The sequence below is a fragment of the Pezoporus flaviventris genome, unplaced genomic scaffold (assembly GCF_033815535.1).
Source record: "Pezoporus flaviventris isolate CSIRO_AGI_PZ_B2104156 unplaced genomic scaffold, CSIRO_AGI_Pfla_v1 ptg000031l, whole genome shotgun sequence".
NCBI classification, from domain to species: Eukaryota; Metazoa; Chordata; class Aves; order Psittaciformes; family Psittacidae; genus Pezoporus; species Pezoporus flaviventris.
The window spans coordinates 34,727,070-34,748,649 of NW_026892579.1; the positions used below are offsets into that span (position 1 = coordinate 34,727,070).

Below are 21,580 nucleotides of genomic sequence, written 5' to 3' on the forward strand. Positions count from 1 at the left end.
GTATAAAGCTTTTCTTCTACTCAGGTGAGATCCAGGAATCAATACAGCTGCTTAAATGCAGCTGTCCAGTGCTGTTTGAGGTATTTTTGGGAACAAATATGACTTTTGACTCTGAGGTTGCCAAGTTTAGATGCCTTTGCAGTAAGGGAGGTGGCAAGGTAGTTGACCCTCTCCTCCATCTCCTGATTATACATGTTTTGTTACATTAAATGTTGAGCTGAATAAATCAATTCACCAGAAAAACATAAACACCTAGTGTACTGGCACCTTCTTATGTGTAGACAAGTAAATTTACAGACCTTAATTGTCACGCAAATCCCATTAACTGTCCATTTATTATGTTCAATGCCATTCTGAGACACTCAGGCACCAGTACCCAAGTGTGTCACCTGCACAATGGGAGCTAAGACACAGAACCTATAGGGAGGATCACACCTTCCTTAAGTGCCAGCTGGAGATAAACATCATTGCATAAGGGCATCTGGTATTGCATTAGATAGGTAGGGAACATGAACAAAGTTCCAAGAGATCATATTAAGGAAGAATGTAGAAATCCTAGAAATCAATAAGCCCTAGAAATTTCCCTCAGTCCTCCACTGTGAAACCTTGTTTATCACCTTGCTTATCTGGTGCTTGCTGCACCAGATGACCCACACGGACATAATGGGTATTGACCTTATGTTTGCGTAAAATAATGGAACAATTATTTGGTATTTTTAATTAAATAAAAATTCTGATATGACAATCTGTGGTAAATTCTTAGAACAGACTTATTCTGAGACACTTCTACATCTGGTGTGCTAACTGCGTTTCAGTAAAGTTAAAAGTATATTTTTAAAGACTAAATCATAGCAGTTTTGCCCACGGAACAGGTAGGATGAGATTCAGTTCTACATCTGAACTTCTCACCCTCATGCGCCCTTTGCAGTCAGTCTGATCTATTCAGACACCTACTTTAGAATGAGATTAATTGTACTTTACAGTGACTAGACCTCCATTGACGGTAAAGAAATGCAAGGGCAACAAGCTCAGATGGAGACATCTGCACTGTATGAATTCCACACATTGTGATAAATGCTAATAAGTGTGCACTCAGTCCCTATAGACATTATTTTTGGCTGCAAAACCACCCCACACTTGCCATTTTAAACAGCAATACCCTTCCTGCTAGCATAGCTTCCCAGCTCCCCACTGAATACAGAAGAAGCACTACTATCCAGCTAAAGTAGAAGGTAACTGTATGAATGATTTTCCCAATGTCTCAGGAAGAGTTTATAGCTTCTTTTTTATTCACTACTCATGCCCACGGACATGGACATAAGCTAACAATACACACTTCACTCTGTTGTGACATAATTAAGATCTGCAAAACACATTTAAAACCTTCAATGATCCAGAATTGTGAGGTATTTTTATTTTGGTTATTATATAGTTTTTCTTAGGACCTGGTTTCTGTACATGCTGCCTAGCTGTACTCTGATGGGAAGGCTACCATATATATCAGATTCCCACACTTCCAAGTTCTGGACTTCATGAAACTGAAGCAACATTTTGGTAGTGGAAGGTCAACAAAGGACTCAATAAAGAGCTTGTAGACATGACTTGCCAATCATAGTCCTAGGTATGAACCAGCTTGTATGTTTGTCCATTAAAATTAGTGAGGCTTGTTCAAAGATTTAAGCAGGCACAGAAATGGTATTGTTTGGATTTCAAGTGAAAAGTCATGAATAAGATTTTAAGGCCAAACAGCTGAAAATATTATTTTATGGGAAGGGGTTCTTCAGTTGATAGACTACTAGTTTCTCTTATATGCTTGACAATGAAGTCTTGAGTTACCACAGACAAGTAGCCAAACAAGAAAATTACGTTAAATTAATAGCCAGATCCTCAACTCATAGACCTACAATGCAGGTTACTGCAGTTATCGAAGTGTCTACACCTCCAGTACAGTCAATGGTGCCTAAGATCAGTGCTCAGTTCAGTTGCTCATGTACCAGTGTCTAGTGTCATCGCAGTTGCTCTCAGATATCACGCCTAACCTCCAACTGCCATTTCTAAAGAACATATACCCTCTTTAGGTCCTGCAATGTAAGTTATAGCCCATGCACATATCTTGGGCAACTTGAAGCATCTGAAAACCATTGGAAGCTTAAGTTCACTGCCCACATAGTGGCTGACCAGCTGAATTTTGTAGTTGCCTTTGCTATACTGACCAGAACTCCATGCACTATAGCAGGATTTTAGGCATGTAGGGATTGAGTCAGTGCATAAAGACAGATGTCTAATGACTTCTGACGCTGCATATTTATTCAAGAGCTCTCCTGAGGCTGGGAGACATTACACAGGACCTAAGAAGGACTGGGGTCCTTTATCATAGTAGCTGAGAGGCACCAGGAATATCATAGGGCTCCTGAAAATATTTGAATTAATGCAGCTGAATCTCCTCATCTGTAGGTAGACAACTATATTCAGGTATCTTAATCATGAACTGACCCTCAAGAATTTGTAGCTAGATTGTAGAGCTGATCATAGCAATAGGCCATAAAGAATGTCATTTTCAAAAGTAAACATTTATGCTCTCAGAACTGAAAAGAAGCCTGACAGAAGCAAGGACAGTGATACACACAACAGTGCCATTTAATAGCTTGGTAGAAAACACCAAGATGCCTTGCAAGTGAACATTATACAAAAGTGCAGTGAAACACTTTTAATCGAAGAATTTACTGCCTGAATGGTGACAACACATACAAGCTACTGTTGTGCAGAAGAAAAGTTTACAGTCATCTTCCCTAAGAAGTATTATTTATCTGCTTAAATCTGATCTATAGATAAGCCCACATCTATATATAGTTAATCTATACAATATAGTTTATATATATACAATATAGTTAATCTATACAATCTATACATCTATTACTTATTTCTCTTTATGAATAAAAAAATGCAAATGTTTTATGTATCTCTACAGTACTAGAATACAATTAATAATGACAATGTTTATGAGGATTGGAAGAATAGTCATGTGCATTACAGTTATCTTCTTTTCCCTCAGTACCCTGCAGAACTAGGCTAAACTAAATATTCCATAATCAAAAGCAACAAAACCAGTTTAGAAGTCAGTTGGACAAAAAAAATGTAACCTGCCCATGCAGCTTAAACACAAAGCATACAGGCTCCATGTAGGAACAAAAAGTCCTGGATTTGTAATGCCTTCGGAATACAAGAACCACAAAATTTATTTGATTTCACGCTTACAGGACAACAGAGAAGACTCATATTTATGCATGAACATGTTTATGTTCCAGTTGAGGATGCTGAACTCAGTAGGACTAGGATGACTTACAGAAGTTTCATACGGAGCAATGCCTATATCTATTAGGGCCTTTTTAGGTATTAAAAATATCCAACTACAGAACGTTTTGCATATTTTTTTTTTTTACTTTTATATATTAAAAGTCTTACTCTGAATTATTCCAAGAATATTCAGCTGAAACCTTCTAACATTTACGCAGTTTGAAAGAAACTGTATCACCTCTAAAACTAGCAGCGTGTGCAGTCTGGCAAAACAGAACTTCATGTGCTTTTGAATCCCAACAATAAGGGCTTCATTCATTAAAATGACTTTTAAAACCTTGAAAATTGTCAGATATATCTGCTACTGACAAAGTCAATGGGTATGAACATAATGATGTGCATAATCATTTTCTCTTTAACATTCTAATGGTCAGCAGCAGATTTAGCTTATAAAAATGCCAAAATAAGTTCCACTGGAATTAAAATGTGTAAGAATTGTTCTTTTAAAAGAAACTTCTCTTACACTTTATTTGTTTTGTTATTTTAACTCTGGGATAAGTTAAAGGTAGCACAGTGCTGTGTTGCCACTTAGGAAACCAACAGCAGATCAGTCAAGTAAATGCAGGAGGCATAAGTTCCAAGAGCACTATGGACTCAGCTAGCCTTTACAGGTCGCTATATGGCTTTCCACTTTTTAGCATTTTGAAATCAGAAATTACCTAGAAATGAAAAATCTTCTTGCCAAAAGGATCAGCTTAAAGATCAAAGCTCCCCAGTTCAAATGTAGCTGGTGAGGGAACACAAGCATGTTTCTCAAGATAACTGCTAAACTTCCCTTACTAATACTTGAACCAAAAGCATTTCATATAAGGCATTCCAAGTAAACACTTTTGCCTCTGCCTTATATTCCTTAATTTTTAATTGCACACCATTTCTCTACCCATCTACTTTTTTTTTTATGCTTCTGATATTTTTATGTATTAAACTACAGGCAGCAATTAGAAAGCTGGCACTTCCTGGCTACTAACATTTAAAGCTTCTAACACAAGAGAGAAGGAGCATGTCATGTACTCATAAGGAATAGAATCGTTACCAGCAACTGCTATTATTGGCACGTTCCAAGTAGGTTCCAAAACAGCCTTTTTCTACATCTTAACCTCCTGTTGCTCAGCAAGGAGTAGAATCACTAAGCAGGAAATCAGGCAAAAAATGTATCTAATGATAAAAAAAAAAAAATAAAAAAAAAAGAAGACACGAATCCCAACCCTGCTCTTCTGTAGGTCTACTCTAAATCAGACTTTTTTCTGCTATGACAAAAGGGTGTGCATGAGGTAGGACATACAACTTGAAGTTAATGCAATGCTATGGCACAATCTTCAGCTTCCTGCAGAATTCAATGTGTAAGAACAGTGGGTTCAGTTGCAGCCTTACACTAATGAAAAATCAGTTATTTGTCTTTATGCACAGATGCTGATTTTAAAACCATCTTTAGCAACAGTGAGAAACTACAAGTAAAAGATTCATTCCTTCAAGATTCGTTTAACACTAGAACTGAAATTCTACTGGAATGTATGAAAAAAAGAAAGACCACCTGTAGATTTCCCCAGTGGAATTTACCTCTGAGTTGGCCATCTCCAGCTCAGGTGTTGACATAGCCAGAACTTCTCAGATGTGATGCAGCAAAACTGCTTTAGAGTGAGCTTGCAATCACCCCTTAGGGCTGCTCATCTCACTCCACTCACCACACAGGGAACTAAGAAGTACTGGTAACCGCTTCTTACTGCCCAGATGGAGGTACCTACAATATGCACATTTAGTCAGCTGGATCTCATACCCAGCAACAAATGTCTCAAAGAAAGAACTGGGTCCATGTGTCCACCCGATCACAATTTCTCTTTTCTTCAAAATCTATTTCTTGAAAGTATGTAAAATGGATCAAATACTGTGAGAAATAACAGTGTAAATTATGAAAAGGAGCTAACATATTTCACAAAGAGACACAGAATTTGCTAAGCAACACTTCCTAGTACCACACATATGGGACCAGCACTATCCACAAATGTAAGCAATGTTCTTATTTATTTCAGAAAATATTCAATACAGCAAACGAAAGAACCAACAGCATTAGAATTATAATGGTGAGGTAAGGAGACAGCAAAGGAAAGCATTGGCAGGAGAAAAGCTAGCAAGGGAGAGCTGCATTATTTTTTACAAAGAACTAAAAAACGCTGCTCTGCTGGGAAAATACAACCTGCTCTGAGACCTTTGACTATCAGAGCAAGGGCAGAGGAAAGGTGATCTCTGTAAGGCAAGGCAAGTGTATTGCTTTACACAACCCGATGCCCACAAAGCTCGGCCGTGCAGTACCGGTATGGAGAAGTTCATAGCAGCACAGGTGAGGGAGGCACAAATCAGGATTTTACTAGACCACTTGGTGGGCTGCATGGACCAGAATTGTGAAGATTTCCTGATGAACATGAGAAATCCAGGAAGAACAAGGTTTGCTGATCTGAGCAATAGGTACTTCGAAGGAGAAAGGGAAGCCTGGAATAGAGGAGGAGATACCACACCTGCACTCATGCCTTTGAAAGACTTCAGAGTGAGAAGGTTCTGCTGGATTTAGTAAGCTGTCTGCTTTACAGAAAGGGGATATTAATTAGCTAATAAAGGCTGTCATAGCAGTCCTGACACATACAATAAATACTGAGGGTCACTGGACTTTTTTTAGCTCACTTAAACTTTGCATTATATTAAATACTGCTTATTGATTTCATTTCAACCAAAAATAATTTCATCTTCTGAAGCAGTATTTAAAATAGGTCATGCCTTGTCAGCTCTTTCAAAGGAAATTTCTAAAAATGATGGAGTAGCACAAGCAGTCCTGTTCAGGGTAAATACTAAATCTGTCCCCCTTCTCGATCTCTACTGGAGATCAGCAGAGAGGAACGCTGACTGCAGTTTTCCACCGTTACCTGAAGGGAAGTTGGTGTCCAAGTGGTGAGGCAAATTGTGGTTTGGCAGTGAAATACGACACGCTGCTCAGCATTAATATAGCCTGAAGACATTAATAATCGTGGATGGAGAAGGCAGGGATCTTAAGGTGCCCTCAAGCACCTCCTTGAGGCTTGTCTGGTGCCAGCAGAGGAATGGCCCAAAATACTCGAGTAATTCCCATTATGCCAGTGACTGGGGCAGCTCTCAGCAAGGTCAGCAAGATGGGGAACTCACTGACACCACCAAAAAATGGGCTTGCCCACTTGCAGACAATATACAGTCAGCCACAAGCCCCAAAGGTGGTATGTGCTTCAACAGTGCAATGGCCAGGCAAGTGCTACTATGACACCCTGTGCAGTGAAGTTTTGGTCTCAGGCACTTGACACACCTTCAGTGGAAGGGGAGGCTAACGAAGGGCACTGCAAACCTTGAGGAAAATATTTGGCAATACTCTCTCTTCAGGCACCAGTAAGCATATATCCCAGACCTGCGTTCTGAGGTATTTGCCTACTTTTATGACAAGAGCAAGAAGAAAATGCTGTTTCCCAGTTTTCCATTACAATAAAAATAGCAAGATAGATTATTTGCTCATATACAACATACTGAAGAGAAAAAATACAGCTTCTGTTGTAGGCAGTCTTCACTCTTTAGGACTTGAAAATGTCCATACTTGCTTTGTCCAAATTACTTGTTTTACTTTTTTTTTTTTTAAAAAAAAAGCACATTTTTCTCAAAGAGTTAATACACTCGAGTCACTCTTTTCTAGGTAAGGCTACAGCTTACTTACAGAACTGAAATATGACACTGCCCAAATACGATGCTAAAACCAAAAGCCCTGCTCACAGCAAGGTGTGTGCTTAGGGATGCCCTCACCAGCTGGCACCCAAACTCAGGTCTGAGTGCAGTGGAAAAACCTTCCTTGTTCACCCGTAACTCAAACGTCTAAATTCAAACATTTCAGATATTTGAGATGGCTAGGAGGCTAATTTGCAAAAACTAAGTACAAATAAGATGAAGTCTCAGCAACTGCAGCTCAAATTTGCACACAGGCAGCTCAATGTTCTACAAAGGTATCTGGAGAGCACTTTACATGTGCACTCATTACATGAAATAACAAACACAAATGCATTTAAATCTCTAGGTTCCATTGGTTCTAAATTTGTTTCCCAGTTAAGTTGTTTCCATCAAAGTCAATGCGTACAGTTAGGTACTGATTCTTAAACAGCTCCTTTTGGTGTGATGGCACCACACATCCAGAGCAGGATTTGGCTGCTTACAAATGGATGCCTTGTGTTATTTGAGAAACCTCAAGATACCTAAGGTTGGCAGATATGTATCAAGTTGTCAGACATGACCCACAGGTTACGTAGGATCCTTCTGCAGCAATGGCTGAAGGATGGAAGGGTGGTTACCTAGAGTCCCTAACGTAGCCCTGAGCGTTTCAGCAGTTGCAAGGGAAGGCCACCCTGGGGAGCTGGTGCCCCCTGAGATGTGCTGGGTGCCCCTGATCTTGACATCAACCAGCCTGTATTGTACCAGCCATGTCTGTATGCATGGGCCTCTTGGAGATGCTGCAGCACCTCAAATGATGCTGGGTCCCAAATGGCAGCCAAATTGCATTTAGCCACTAGTGCAAGCCAGTGCTATCAAAACTTTTTCTCCTGTCAAAAAGGAGGATTCTGCTTTCTCCTTCACCCCCCAACTCTCCCAAATGGCACAGAATCAAACACAGGTAAAGCGAATAAACTGCCAGTGTGCAAGAGAAAGCCTACAATTTTTTTAGGGACCATACCACAAATGGAAACAGAGATTTCAGTTAGCCCCTTTTACTGCATCAAGAAACTAAGCAAAGGCCACTTTCAGGCGCAAACACATGGAAGGTATTTTTATGTGAATTCACAAATTTATCACTTCGGCACCAGCTGAAATTCTCAAGTAGCCTGCTGTGGGAAAAAAAAAAAAAGAAAACCAATGAAAATGTTATTATCAAGGAAATGCAAGAAAATGTTGTTTCCTGGTGACAACAGGCAACATTCCAGGAAATTCTTTTCATTGATTTCTGAATAAAAATGTTAAGTCACACATGAGGAAAAAAAAAATCCTTCGATAACCAGTAAGTTATATTTCAGTTTTTACAGGAATCAGTTCTATTCTGTTTTAGTCTTTCACTTCACAAGGTTTTCCCTGTACTTAGGAACAATTACCTGCCTCCATATGAAAAAAAGTGAAATTATTATTAGGTTCATGTTCATAATGACTCTATGAATACTAATTTGCTATTGCTCAGTACTGTTCATTCACATTATCTTCTGACTTTCCACTTTGTGTTGTTTTCTTTCATTATACTTTAGTCACTTCTTTTATCTTTTTTTTTTTTTCCTATGGGAATGTCTAAAGTACTTTTAAAATTTCTGTGAAATCTAAGGATCCTAAAGGTGTAGAAAAGTTACTGTTAGGTCCGCAGTATTAACCCTTTCTCCACTCTCGTTTGTGGAAGGTATATAAATGCTTAGATGTTACCAGAATTTGTTGCTTATATATACAGTCAATTTTGCTAACAGGTTTATGGTATATAGGCCAGCACAGGTTTGTGTTAAAAAAATACATGAACAATTGATCAATTAAAAAGAACACCACAAAATCCTCTACATCAAACCATACAGCATTAGGAGCTACAGCTAAAAAATAGTAGTACTGGATGTTCAATTTGCATAGATAGCTTTAAAGGAACACATCAAAAGGATTTTACTAACTAATATTTCACTGTATCCATGAATTCTTTCATAACAGGGACATCTTGTATGCACATATATTGCTGTTTACTTTGGAACTTCTTGCAAATCTTTAGCGAGTGGCAGTGATTGCAAGAGCTGGACATATTTACAAAGGGAGGACAAGGCTGGAGAAGGCAGTTTTATGTTTTGCTCTGAAAAAAATATTAAGACTAATAATCGCACTGATGTCTTTCCAAGAAAAATTCACATGGGAACAGCCTGGCTGTCAAGAATACTTTGCTCCTGTGCGCCAAACTCAGAAACACAGGGAAAAAATTGTTCCATTGGTCAAGAAGAACACAGCTTACATGGCAAGTCGTGATAATAACAAGTGAGGTATTTCTTCAGGGTAATTTGGAACAACTCCATGAAAGATATTGAAAAGAGTCAAACTTTATTCATCATTATGTGCAATTATGCAATTGAAATTTAGAGCAGTGTAACATTTTCTTGCAATAAATTATGTCCTGGTTTGTTTGGGTTTTTTTTGACAAGTTATCCTATTTTATGGGTAATCTGTTTTCCAAGTAAAGAACTACAATCACAGCCTGGCAGCTACCTCATATCAGCTGAGCCCCTTTTATACATTTTTACATATCAAGATGCACCTTATGATGCTGATGACTGTTTCTATAGTCTGTGCAGTTTCATCTTGTACACATGAGAATATTTTAGACTGTCAGTCTTTCATGATGCAGTTTGTGAAACATGCACGATACTTCAGGAAAGAGATGTTGTGCCGCTTGTTCCTGCCCTTTACATGTAACCAGGACAAGACACCAAAATAGTCATCCCCTGTACTACCCTACTGGTATACTCCCTTTCATCTATATCCCTGATCATTTGTCTCCTTTTCTTCTGGTGCCAAATTGTATCACGACGTTTCCCTAAACCCTTCCATAACCTGGGCTTGCTCTTGTGTCTGCTCTCCCTTTGGCTGATACCTTGCAAATTAAGAAGTGCAGGAATATGCAAATATTAACACAACAAGCTCCACTTTGAACAATTAATCTTCCAAGCAGTGAAGCAAAATGTTATATTTCATTTCAACACTGTAATCAGAATGTAGGTCTTCACACATTCTCTTGATTCTTGGGCATCACACTAGTTTGCTAAGTTTCAGTGTCCATGTACATGCTGTGGAGTAACAGATGGACATCTGTCAGAACATTTTAAATGAAATTCCATCAAATTAGGAAGCATATCACAAAGTCTTTAAAATAATGGAGTGTAATTTAAATAAATTAATAAAGACATAGAAAATTTTCTATCCAAGGAAGTTTAGAAAAGGCATTTGTTCTCCTTCTAAAAAATGAAAATTAAAATAAAATGTATTACTTATTTGGGTATGCAACGAAACAGAAGGTTACCTACAACCAGATGCTTCTGAAACAGACTGCAGTCTGAATGTGATATAGTTACATAGGAGAAACTTTTCTATTTTATTGATCAAAGCAGCATTCTAAAGCCTGGCATACACTGCACTTCTCTGCTTTGTATTTTGCTTTTTCTGCATCATTTTTAGGACAGCAATTCAAGACAGTTTTGGAAAGTAAAAAGAAATTTAAATTCATAAGCACTTGATCAGAGGCCTGACACTGGTTAGCAAAGGAAGTGTGTTTCATAATTTATCTGCAACAAGAGTATTTGAGAGTGACTTTTACCCTGCTCTAAATCACAAGCACAGTACATGTTAAAAATATTAATGTATCAGATGAGACATTTAATAAGGAATGTACAATCTCCAAAAGCACTAAAATATTAAAATGCTATTTTGAAATACAATATTAAGAAAAAGAATGAAATCTATTTCAGAAAGAAAACTCAAACCCAAACAATATAAAAGAACATTGTCTGCACTATAAATGACCTCAAGAATGAACATACAATAATACTATAAGAGATCTTTTATTGGTGGATATAAGAACATTTCCACTGATTTATCTAACCTTTACTAATTTATTTTAGCTGTGGAGAAATGTTTTTAAGGAGGAAAAAAAGAGAAAAACTTTGGGAAGCACCCAAAATTAATCTATCACTTCTTAATTTGAAAAGAAATATATCAGACCTTCAAACTATTGAATTTAACTATTTAGATCTATTGTAATACTTCAGTCATCTATTTCATTATTTTCAAAGGTCAGTGTATGTACCTTTGAATTCCTGAAGTAATACAGAACCTTCTACATCTCATTGCAGCTGAAATCTTGAATTGTAGATAGTTCAAGTTTTCCTAAGAAAGGTCAACGCAATATAAGAATACATCACTTTACGAAAGGAAGAATAAGACTAAAAATAAGAGAGACAAGTTTTCTCTTCTAGAAGTGTAATATGCATCAAGATTTTGGAGTAGTAATTTCTAAATTACCATTTAAGAAAACTGCTATCGAATTACTTACTATTCATATTATTATAAAACTACAGGATGTCATAACTAATTGCATCCCTCTTCAGCTTCATCAAAATAATTCACTTTTACTCACCTCTTGCATAATGAATAAAAGCTGATGTGCATGGAGATGGGAGATGCTATAGAATCCAATGCAATCCAGGGGCTAGCAGCAAATGTAACGCTGCATTTTCATAGGTACTGCTGCCTTTTCTGCATATAATGCAGATAACTTGTGACAAAATCACTCCGATTTACAAATCTTAGTGCACCACCATTTAAATAAACTGTTGTAAAGGAGTCATGACTGGTCTATATGTAACACTTTAATTTCTCAACATACTAAAACTTTCAGGGAAAAATCAGGAGTCCTGTTTATCCATTTGAATTCCAGAAAGGAAGAATAAATTTAAAATTCTGTTAAGCTTACTAAGAAAATGCTTACACTAGTTATTTTTAAAAGAATCTCTTAAATATCAGAGTGGCTCTTTTAAATCCAGTAACTTATCTAGCTCTGAAAACTAATTCTGTATATTTGCGGCATGAATACAAACTATAGTAGCTATTCCTAAATAACACGATTTGTAAACAGACCATCAAATAGGTGATATCAAAATATCAGGCTGAAATAAAAATCAAATTACAGTGTATACAATGCGTAGCAAGAACACTTAATGATCATATTTTCAAAATATCTTACCTTTAAGTACAACATTACGGCAAAGATAACCCCAAAATAGCCAAAAAACAGGCCAGATGCTGGATAACAAAGCCACAAGTCACCATCAAAAAGAGGATCAGTTTCATGTCCTGCAGCTAGCAAGGGCTAAAAACATCAGAGGGCTTGAATATTCCTTCAGAGGGAAGGTGAAGCTTGTGTCACTCTTACCAATGAGAGCCCAAAGGCTTCCCAGCTAGAGGATATTAATATTTCTTACTCGTACGCAACATCTTCCTATGCGATGTCTTCATATCCCAATTAAAAAAAAAAAAAAAAAATAAGCATTCTGAAGTCTACATATTATTTCCTCTATATTGTGTTATCATGAGGAAGCCTGGTTAAGGGTGTGATAAAGAATTCAGACAGATGCATACTCTTTTCAAGAAACTTGATTGTGCTTTTTCATTTCCTCTTCTAGCATAAGAAAAAGGCCCAGATTCTTCCTGTATCTTCAACTATGCAGTATTTGAAAGGCTGCAAGATCAAGGAAAGTAAATCAAAAGAAGAAAAGGAAACTTTGTTCTCCTTTCTGCTCATCAGGGAAGATAATTGTTATCAATCCCTAAAACTAAAGAATGTATTTGTTCATTTAAAGTGAAATCTGCTGTTATGCAGAGAATAAAGGTGGCCTTATACTGATGCTCTTTGGAAAGTCTTTCACTTTTCATGAATGAAGCAAAAGTGTTGTCTTTTATCTTACTTGGCCTCTGTTTACACAAATTCAATAGAGGAAGAGTGTTCATGTTCTGTAGCTTTACATCCAAATGACTTACTAAGCCATAAATCAATAATAATGTGAAAATGGCAGATCCTCTGGGATTTTTGTCTTCCTCCCCCCACCCCCTAGTTTTATATTGCTCTGTAAGAAATAAAAGGAGTAGTAACTACTTGAGATTCTCTCTTTGCTGTCTGTCATTCAGGAGGGGAAAAGAGAGTCAAAAATAGCCTCCCACTTGTGGCGATTGAAGCTATTTGTTCAGTGTTATTTTTACAGGCTACTTGTGAAACTAGAACGCAGGCGTGAAAGATGGGAAGTTCTTTCTACTCCTCACTGCCAGTAAAACACACAATCGTACAGTAAGATACTTCTGTACCCCTGCAGCTGCAGGATCTCTAAAAATGACCTTGCAAGAGAGAAATTATTTGGAAAAAGTTTCCTGAAAGGCCAAGTTGATTATATGCATCATTAGTAATACCATATATGATTTCTATGAACAGTCACCAGCCTACCCAGTTGTGAAACTTTGAGAATTGCTAGAGACTTTGCTGATATTATATGTCATTTGCATAATGTTATTAAGGCATTAAGAAGTCTTACAATGCAAGTCATACTGTCAAGAAGTAAACAATCACAGGAAACTAATTCAGGTGACTTCCAATGCACAAAAATAAATCTCATGTAGGAAACACATTAGAACACCCTGGCATGATAAGGGCAATGAGATTCCAGACAAGCTTAAACAATTAATTGCATTTTTCCCCATGCCTTAGGGATTATTGAAAATACAGTATCACCTAAATTAAAGAAGATAGATAAATTAAAGAAGATAGACATGGTACAAATAAATGGTTTTAATTGTTATTCTCAGTACTGACCTGCTACTGTCCAGGACAATGCAGGAGAGTTGATCCATCTGAAAGGCAGCACTCCAGAGACTTAACACCACACAAGCAGCCTTTCAGCTTCCAAGATGAAATATGTATCAGAGACACCTCAAATGACTACTCCACAAGAGACCAGTGTCCAATTTCTCCCTGAATTTGTGATTCTTATTTTTACGCTTTCCTAACTGTTTTCAACTTCATTATCATGACTTAACCTTTACATCTGCTAGAACAAACTTCGGCTTGCGACAACTTTTTGTGTTCAAACTGAGCTCAGGTCAATCTGACAACTCTAAGATGCTCTTTCCTTTGACATAACTAATTTACTTTTTTAAGAGAATATTTAAGATGGAAGCTACAAAACTGAGAGTGGTAGAAGGGTTTGGGTGCAGAAGGAACAGCTATGAAAGACCTAAGATAAGGAACTATAGATAGAAACCTCTGGTGTATATTTCTCTTTTATGCCCCATCCTGGAAGTGTTCAAGTCCAGGCTGGATGCGGCTCTGAGAAATCTGTTCTAGTGGAAGGTGTCCCTGTCCAACACAGAGGCTGGAACTAGATGGTCTTTAAGGTCACTTCCAACCCAAATCACTCTAGGAATCTAGAATTCCATTACTTGTGCATATGGACAGCGTGAATCTCTAAATGTCTGATTTTTGCCTTGTTGGATTTATGTACGTATTTGGCCATATTTTTGACATGTTTCATTACTGTCAATTTATCTACTTTATCTACACACAGTGGTAGCAGCATCTACCAAATAAAACAGATGCCAATTCTCCTTTGAGATAAAAGCCTTTATCTGTGGTATACCTTACACATCTCTGCTAATTGCAGGTGTATAGTATACTGACTACCAAAAGTGGAAAGAAAGTATTTTTAGATCATAAGACTATATGGTTATAAAATGACAAAAAAATTCAAGAGGGCTAAAGGCTGATGCCATATTGGAAGCAATTTGTTGTTCATTTTTCAAACTGGCAAGGACAGAGAAACATGACAAACATAGAATAAAAATGCTTGGAAGATAAGTAAATTTTATGCACAAAAGAAGTATTTAAAAAGTACAGTGAGAAACCGATAAAAGTCAAGTGAGACCAAATATCTATGCATGCATAGAAACACTGAGAAATCTAAGTGCGGTGATTTCCATCCTCTCAACACAGCTGAGCATGTACTAAATGAATAAACTGCTACTTGACATTTCCTAAATAAATATCATGGTAGAGTACTTACTTTACTTTAATGAATCATTTTGGCCCCTACCACAGGAAGTAGCTGTGATGAGCGATAATCTGTTTCGAGAAATATAATTCCAAAATGGAGATATATATGGACTGAAATATGAGAAGTTGTGGCCTTCAACAGGTCTCTGCTTTAAAAAAGGTTCTGATTCATCCATGCCCACTTCTACTTATATTTGATCATAGCTGTTGACATACTGTATCTGCTATGCAGAGAGATATTTCTCTACTAGAGTTAGGAAAGCCATATGGTTCGTGGATGACTATGAATTTTTGCAAGGCAAACTGAACTACTTTTTTTTTTTTTTTTCCCCTGTAGTTATTCAAACATAACTACCCATTTAGCAAACAGAATATTTTCAATTCAGCTGGGATATTCTGGACCATATAATACATTTCTACGTATGAACTGAAAATCTCTCTTCAATACAGTCATAATGGATGTGCTAACACTAACTTTCTGCATTAGTACTCATCTCGTTCTTTATGTATGGTTAAATAAATAAATTCACTGTAGTGATGAACCAAAGCAGCAAATAAGACTTGTCTTGTTCATGGAGTAGAACTGAAGCAGCTGATTTTGTTTGACTGACATAGTTTGAAAAGTCTGATACATCCCAACAGTACTGTAAGCAGTGAGAAGCAGACAGGCCAACCCAAAATGGGTGATAAGTAAACTTCTACTTTATTTGTGACACAGTTCACATATATATAGGAGTGGTATTCAGCCACTCCTCCTTGGCACAACAGTATCGGTTAGCCCCACACAGCTTCCTCCACATTCTCCTCCCATGTCCTGTTTCCGGTTACCTGTGGGGGCCACCCCCTGCCTTGCTCGCACAGTCCTCCAGGGCTCTATGGTCCTGCTCCTAGAGTCATTCTGCAACACAGTACACCTTAGAAAAAAACAGGGGTTTACTTTAACGTTCTTTTTATTACCAAAACTACTCATAGGATTAACATACCTATACAAGGAAATTGCTTTGACTACGTGTAACTGCAAATGGGAAAAAAAGTTCCTGCCAAAGGCAGGGGTAAATAACATTTTACTGCCTTTGTTAATGCACGCAAAACTATCCCAATAAATACTCCAATGTCCGTAATTTAGCCAAAGCTCTCAGTCAAGCTGAAATTTAGTCATTCATACTGCACTATATATATTTCCTATTAGAACATCTGCTGTCAGAAAAAAAAAACTGTTGTGACATGGTACCTTGGCCAGGACAGGTGATTTTCAAGAAAGCCTGCAGAGGCTACCCTCTGGGCGGGATGCTAGGCACAGTGGAACCTGAGTATCTAAGTTTTCCTCAGGATCAGGTATGAATTCCCTATTCGGGGATACATTTCTCCTATCACACCTACCAGCTCATATTAAACTAACTTGTTCCATATACTGGAATTTATCAGAACATAACTTTTAGTTAGCCATAATGTACCTTCTTGACATTTTTGTCTGAATTTGGTAACTTTTTCTTGTAACAGCTTGGCATAGCCAGCAATATCACCATTACTACTGGTGAGACTGCCCTACACAAATGTGAAATCCCAGTCCATTAAGTCATTAGGAATATTACAAGCAATCCTGCAAATCTTGGATTCAACTGTGTGGCTTTATGTGTTCCATTGACAAAACACTCAATACTTCTTTCAAAAGCAATCTGTGTTTGCTGGTTGTTAAATGCTTGTTTGAAGTATTTATGACTTCACTCCAAAAGTAACTTCAACTTGTACCAGAAATTTAAACTCATTTCAGAGGGACTGGGAATTCTGAAAAGTTAACAACGAGGTAAGCCCTACACCATTCCAGAGCAAAGCAGGTATATGTGCAACTAAATGCAAATAGCACTTTATAGTACTAAAATGAAAAGCTAAAAATAATCTAAAATAGAATCTATAAATTCATTTGACAGTCCTAGTTTTTACTTTGTGTATAACTGCACAATGGCGTAATAAATGCATTTAACTTAGGAATATTATGTCAGATCACACAGGATCTGACTACAGCACTCTGAATTAAATCTCCAATGCATAACACTGTAATTCATAAAAATATTAATCATCATCTGAGTCCATTTTAACCACATATCAGACATCTTGAAAGGCAGGAAAAATGCTAGGGAAGGGACACAGCCTTTCAAATATAAATGATAAAATCTGGTTAGCACTGTAAAAATAGCTACACGCAGTAAAATTAAAACTTGTAATTCTGAAAGAAAGTGCTTTGTGCAAACCATCCGGAAATTACTTAGAAGTATAATTGTTTTATTGCTGAAAGCACAGAAATATAAAACCACTACTCTTCCTATTTTACCTGTTTCCCAGATAAAATGCAAAGATGGAAATTAAGCTAATCACAGATGTGAAAGGCTGATGCCTCAACTGCATTTGCATTATAAAATAATATCATCCCCTGCTCTACCACGGAGTTGCTTTTCAAACACAAGCCCGTACAACCAGTATGCACCCCTCACATATCACAAGCTACGGTCCAAAGCATTCAGCAACTAAGACCCCACACGAGATTACTCAGTCACATGCACTCAGACCTGCACTTGGTCCCACTGAGGTGACCCTTCCTCCTAGCAGGAAGTCTGCTTGCAGCCACCTACTACCTAAATGACTACAGATACCCAGTGTTTCAAATTTTGCCAGTGCTCTGCTCGTGATGCTACTCCGAAGCACCCAGTAATACAAGACAAATCCCTCCGGTATCTAGAAGGGCACTTTTGTTTCTCAGCCTTGTTCTTGGGTTCACACCACCTGGAGTGACTGGAGCACTTGATCTCGTCCTGAAGTGCTTTAATTTGGAAGGGATTCAAATACCATCTGCTCCCAAGGCACATTAAGCTGGTGTGAGCCTGTGCCGTACTGAAACACATTCGGAAGCAAACTGCTGCAGATTAGAAACCCTTGGAAGTTTCAGGGAAGTTGGGGCCGAAGCAGTTGCAGATGCGTTACTGCCTCGCTCCATCGCACCGGCACCGCTATCGGAACTAGGGCACCGGCAGTGTCAGAATTAGGTTACGAAGGCGACAGAAAGAGGGGCCGTAGGAGAAAGTCCATACCGCATTCCCCGCTTCCCGGAGGACTCCCCCCGCTCCCCGACCTGCACTGCACAGAGCCGGGAGGGGGGGGGGGGCGTGCTCTCGCACCACCCCGAGGTGGCGGCCGCCGGGCGGTGCGCGGCTCCGCGCCGAGAGGAGAGCTGGACCGCGCAGCGCTCTTGCGGTGATGCCGGTTAATTCATTAATTTCTCCGGCAGACGGTGGTTCAAGGGGCGGGGGGGACTCAGCCAAGCTGGCTGTTGACACAGTTCTCCTCAAGGGGAAACCCACCCGCGACAGCCCAGGCGACCGCGCTCAGAGCGGGCCCTGCGCCAGCCTCCGCTCCCGCGGACTTCCCCAGCCGCGCCGCGCCCTGCACGTCCGCTGCATGGAAGATGCGTGGAGCCGGCGCGGGGTCCGCCCGCCTCCCTCCCTTCGAGGGGCGCAGGGCGGCCCTTTCGAAGTGCCCGTGTCCTCCGCGGCACGGGGCGGCTGCCAGGAAGGGAAAAGCGGTTATAAGTGCAGGCGGCGGCGCGGCCGCAGCACCGATTCCCCCGGCCCCTCCTCGCGGGGCAGCCCCGAGAATTATTCACTCCCCAAATTTAAATTGCCACCTGTACTCCGGCTCCGCGCGCAGCACCCCTTGCCCCGCCGCTCTCTCTGGCCAAACCGGCCGCACCGAAGATCGGTCTGTCCGTCCGTCCATCCCCGTTCCCCTACTCCGCACGCCGCGGACGGCGCAGCTCGCCCCGCCGCGAGACCGTCCCGCCCAGGCTGTGCTGAAGCAAGACCCCGCCACGGCGAGACCCCACCACGGCCGGCACCGCGCCGGGATGCCCCGGTGCTGGGAGAGGACACCACAACCGACGGCGCGGTCGGCGCGCCGTCCCCGCGCTGCCGAGGCACCGGTCCCCGACGGCGGCGGTCCCAGCGGCACCGGCAGCCCCGCTCCTGAGTTGAGGAGGTGGAGAGGGGCATCCCGCGAGCGGCGAGCCCTGACGGCGGCCCCCTCCCCTCTGCCCTCCTGTCCCTCGGCCTCTCGGTACCTTTTTCAGCGCTGACATTCTAGTGCATTATTAACGCGGCGGGCGCGGGCTGCGCCGGGGGCTGCCGGGTCAGGTGAAGAAGACGCCCGGCCGGCAGCGGGACCGGGACCGGCGGCGGGAGCAGCGCCGCACGCCCAGCATCACCCCGGCGCCACTCACCCCGCCGGGGCGCCGCCGCCGCCCGCCGGCCTCTGCGCAGCCGCGCTCCCCCTGCCGGAGCCCGCGGGCACCGCGCCGGCCACCGCGGGCGGGCGGGCGGGAGGGAGGGAGGGAGCGAGAGGCGGGGCCGCGCGGTCCCAGCCGACTCCACGGGCACACCCCTGCCGCCCATTCCGCCAATGGCGCGCCGCCGGCGCCGGTGACGGACAGGCACGGCTGCGAGCAGGAAGGAGCGCGAGCTCGGGGCGGTCGCCTGGAGGGGCCCGGTCGGGCCGCTAGCAGGGGCCATGTCCCTGAGCAGGAGGGAAGGTGAGACCTGGCGGGGCCGGTGTTCTGCGCCGGGCGCGGTGGGAGCCTGCAGGGCGGCGGTTAGCGGCAGCGCCCGCACCGTGGTACTTCCCCGCGGGTGGGGAGCGCGGCGGAGGGGGTCTGGAACCACCTCCCCGCGGGAGGGACCCTGAGGTGAAGCTGGGGAAGGGGCGGGAGAGGCGACAGGGGCGCGGCCTCAGTGTCTGAGCCCTCCTAGCAGCTGCTGTCCGGTACCCCCGGCCTCGCAGGGCCCCGGGCTCTTGCTGTGCTGCCTGTTGCTGCCTGGGCGTGGGGAGGGAGTGTAAATAATTGCTTCTCTTAATTGCAGAGTGCCTTAAGATGAGCGCCTCTTCTCAGGTGTGCGTGTGTACTCGTTGTTAATGACCGCGGAGCTTGGCTTGTAGAAAGCGAGTTAGCACATTTCCGAAATAACTATGGTACCGTGCTTGCAAAGAAAAGAAAAGCCTTCCTCTGTCCACGCATAACGTCTGTTTGGTTTGCCTTTGTAAGACATGGCTTTATAAGAATGCAATAATGAAAATACAGGTGTTCTTTAAGTGAAATCTTCTCCTTAAGGGGCGTTGAGTAGGGCTGAGCTGTAAGAGTTGAATGTTTGCCTACTGTAGTGACTGTGGCTTCTGAGTTTCCAAACGATTCCAGCGTCCTGAAACTCGGTTCCTTCGTGTGAGAACAACATGAGGGTGAGACTTAACAGCAAGGGTTAAAGTTGAAGCTGCTTGCTCTGGCTGACTGCAACTAGTGATAATTTTGAAGGAACTATAAAAACAGACTAGTGTTATCTGTGTTTTAGATGCAGCTGCACTATAAGAGGTTGACAAGATGGAACAGCTGCTTTCCTTCTAGTTTTACTTCCTTTGAGGAAAACCAGAGGATTTCAGGTTGATGTCTTGTAGGAGAAGGGGAGTTGAGTGAGTTCATTCATTTGGAAATAAATGGTGACTCTAGAACTGAGAAGGGGGGAAACAAATTCCAAAGCACTCTAACTGTTCAAAACCCATCAGCAAATAAAGAGCTACTTGTTTCAGTAGGGTAGAAGAGAAAGTTAAAATTATCATGTTGAGTGACTGTGTTTACTGTCTAGAGTTAGGAAACACTCATATTTTCTTCAGCCACTCTAAGAAGTGATGACTTAAGATTGGGAAGAAAACACAGCAAGGAATAGAATGACGTGATGCCATGTGGTCACCAGGGATGCAGTAAGAAAACTGGAAGAGTTTACAACCTCATCTGGTCAGCCTCTGTAGCAAATAGCAAATAGGAAATTGTTGACTTTATGTTGTGTGAAACTATATACATTTTCAAAAAGACAGGTGTCTGCAAAAAAAGCTGAAAAAGAAGGTTTAGATGCTTCTCTTGAAGGTTGATTTTGCTGCTGTCTATAGGAGTACGTCAAAGATGCTGAAGATAAACTTTTGTCTGCATTACAAGTGATCACTGACACTTTTTTTTATTTTGTACTCAGCTGGACTATAATACAGAGTAAAGGGATGATCAACAGCTTGTAGGTCTTGGGTCTAGAGAGAAACTAAATAGCAGAAAGACAGTCAGCAGTGCAGGTAAGTGAAATGCACTTTGTAAGGAAAGAGTTGGGCAGGTGCATTCTGAGAGTGCAGAGGTTTTTGAGTTTTGTTGGGCTTTTTAGTTGCTCATGTACCACTGATTGATAACAGGGCTAGGGTTACTAGCAGTTGTCATTATATGCATTACTGACAGGATGTTTATCCTCTCCAGAACAGCTGAATTCAGAATTTATAGCTGCTAAAACATCATCAGTTGCATTTTTAAGGCTGTAGTACTCATGCTTGAAAGTTTGTAGAGCCCTAAGGTAATGCTGTCGTAAAGGATTGCAGAATGGCACTCCAGCTGCTGAAAGGTAGAGTTAAGATACTGGTATGGGTGTAGGACACATTATTGACCATAACCGTTAGTAAGAAGTGATACAAAAGTCAGCATGCTGTATGAAGGGTGATCTAGTGGTA

General features: G+C 41.0%; 2 protein-coding genes across 12 annotated transcripts in view; one reads left to right on the forward strand and one right to left on the reverse strand.

Annotated features, from left to right (window-relative positions):
- DLGAP2 (DLG associated protein 2) overlaps window positions 1–19,293 on the reverse strand; it is a 463,247-nt gene extending 443,954 nt beyond the window's left edge. For all 6 annotated transcript variants that reach the window (XM_061460679.1, XM_061460699.1, XM_061460675.1 and 3 more), the window contains exon 1: window positions 19,113–19,293. In XM_061460679.1, coding sequence (XP_061316663.1) covers window positions 19,113–19,130 — 18 coding nt within the window. In that variant the 5' untranslated portion in view covers window positions 19,131–19,293. The remainder of the gene's footprint in view (window positions 1–19,112) is intronic.
- Window positions 19,294–19,551: 258 nt separating this feature from the next.
- ERICH1 (glutamate rich 1) overlaps window positions 19,552–21,580 on the forward strand; it is an 87,134-nt gene continuing 85,105 nt past the window's right edge. For all 6 annotated transcript variants that reach the window (XR_009744609.1, XR_009744611.1, XR_009744608.1 and 3 more), the window contains exon 1: window positions 19,552–19,580. Coding sequence is in view for 2 of the 6 variants with exons in the window: in XM_061460709.1 (XP_061316693.1) it covers window positions 19,559–19,580 (22 nt within the window). In the remaining 4 variants the exon portion in view is untranslated. The remainder of the gene's footprint in view (window positions 19,581–21,580) is intronic.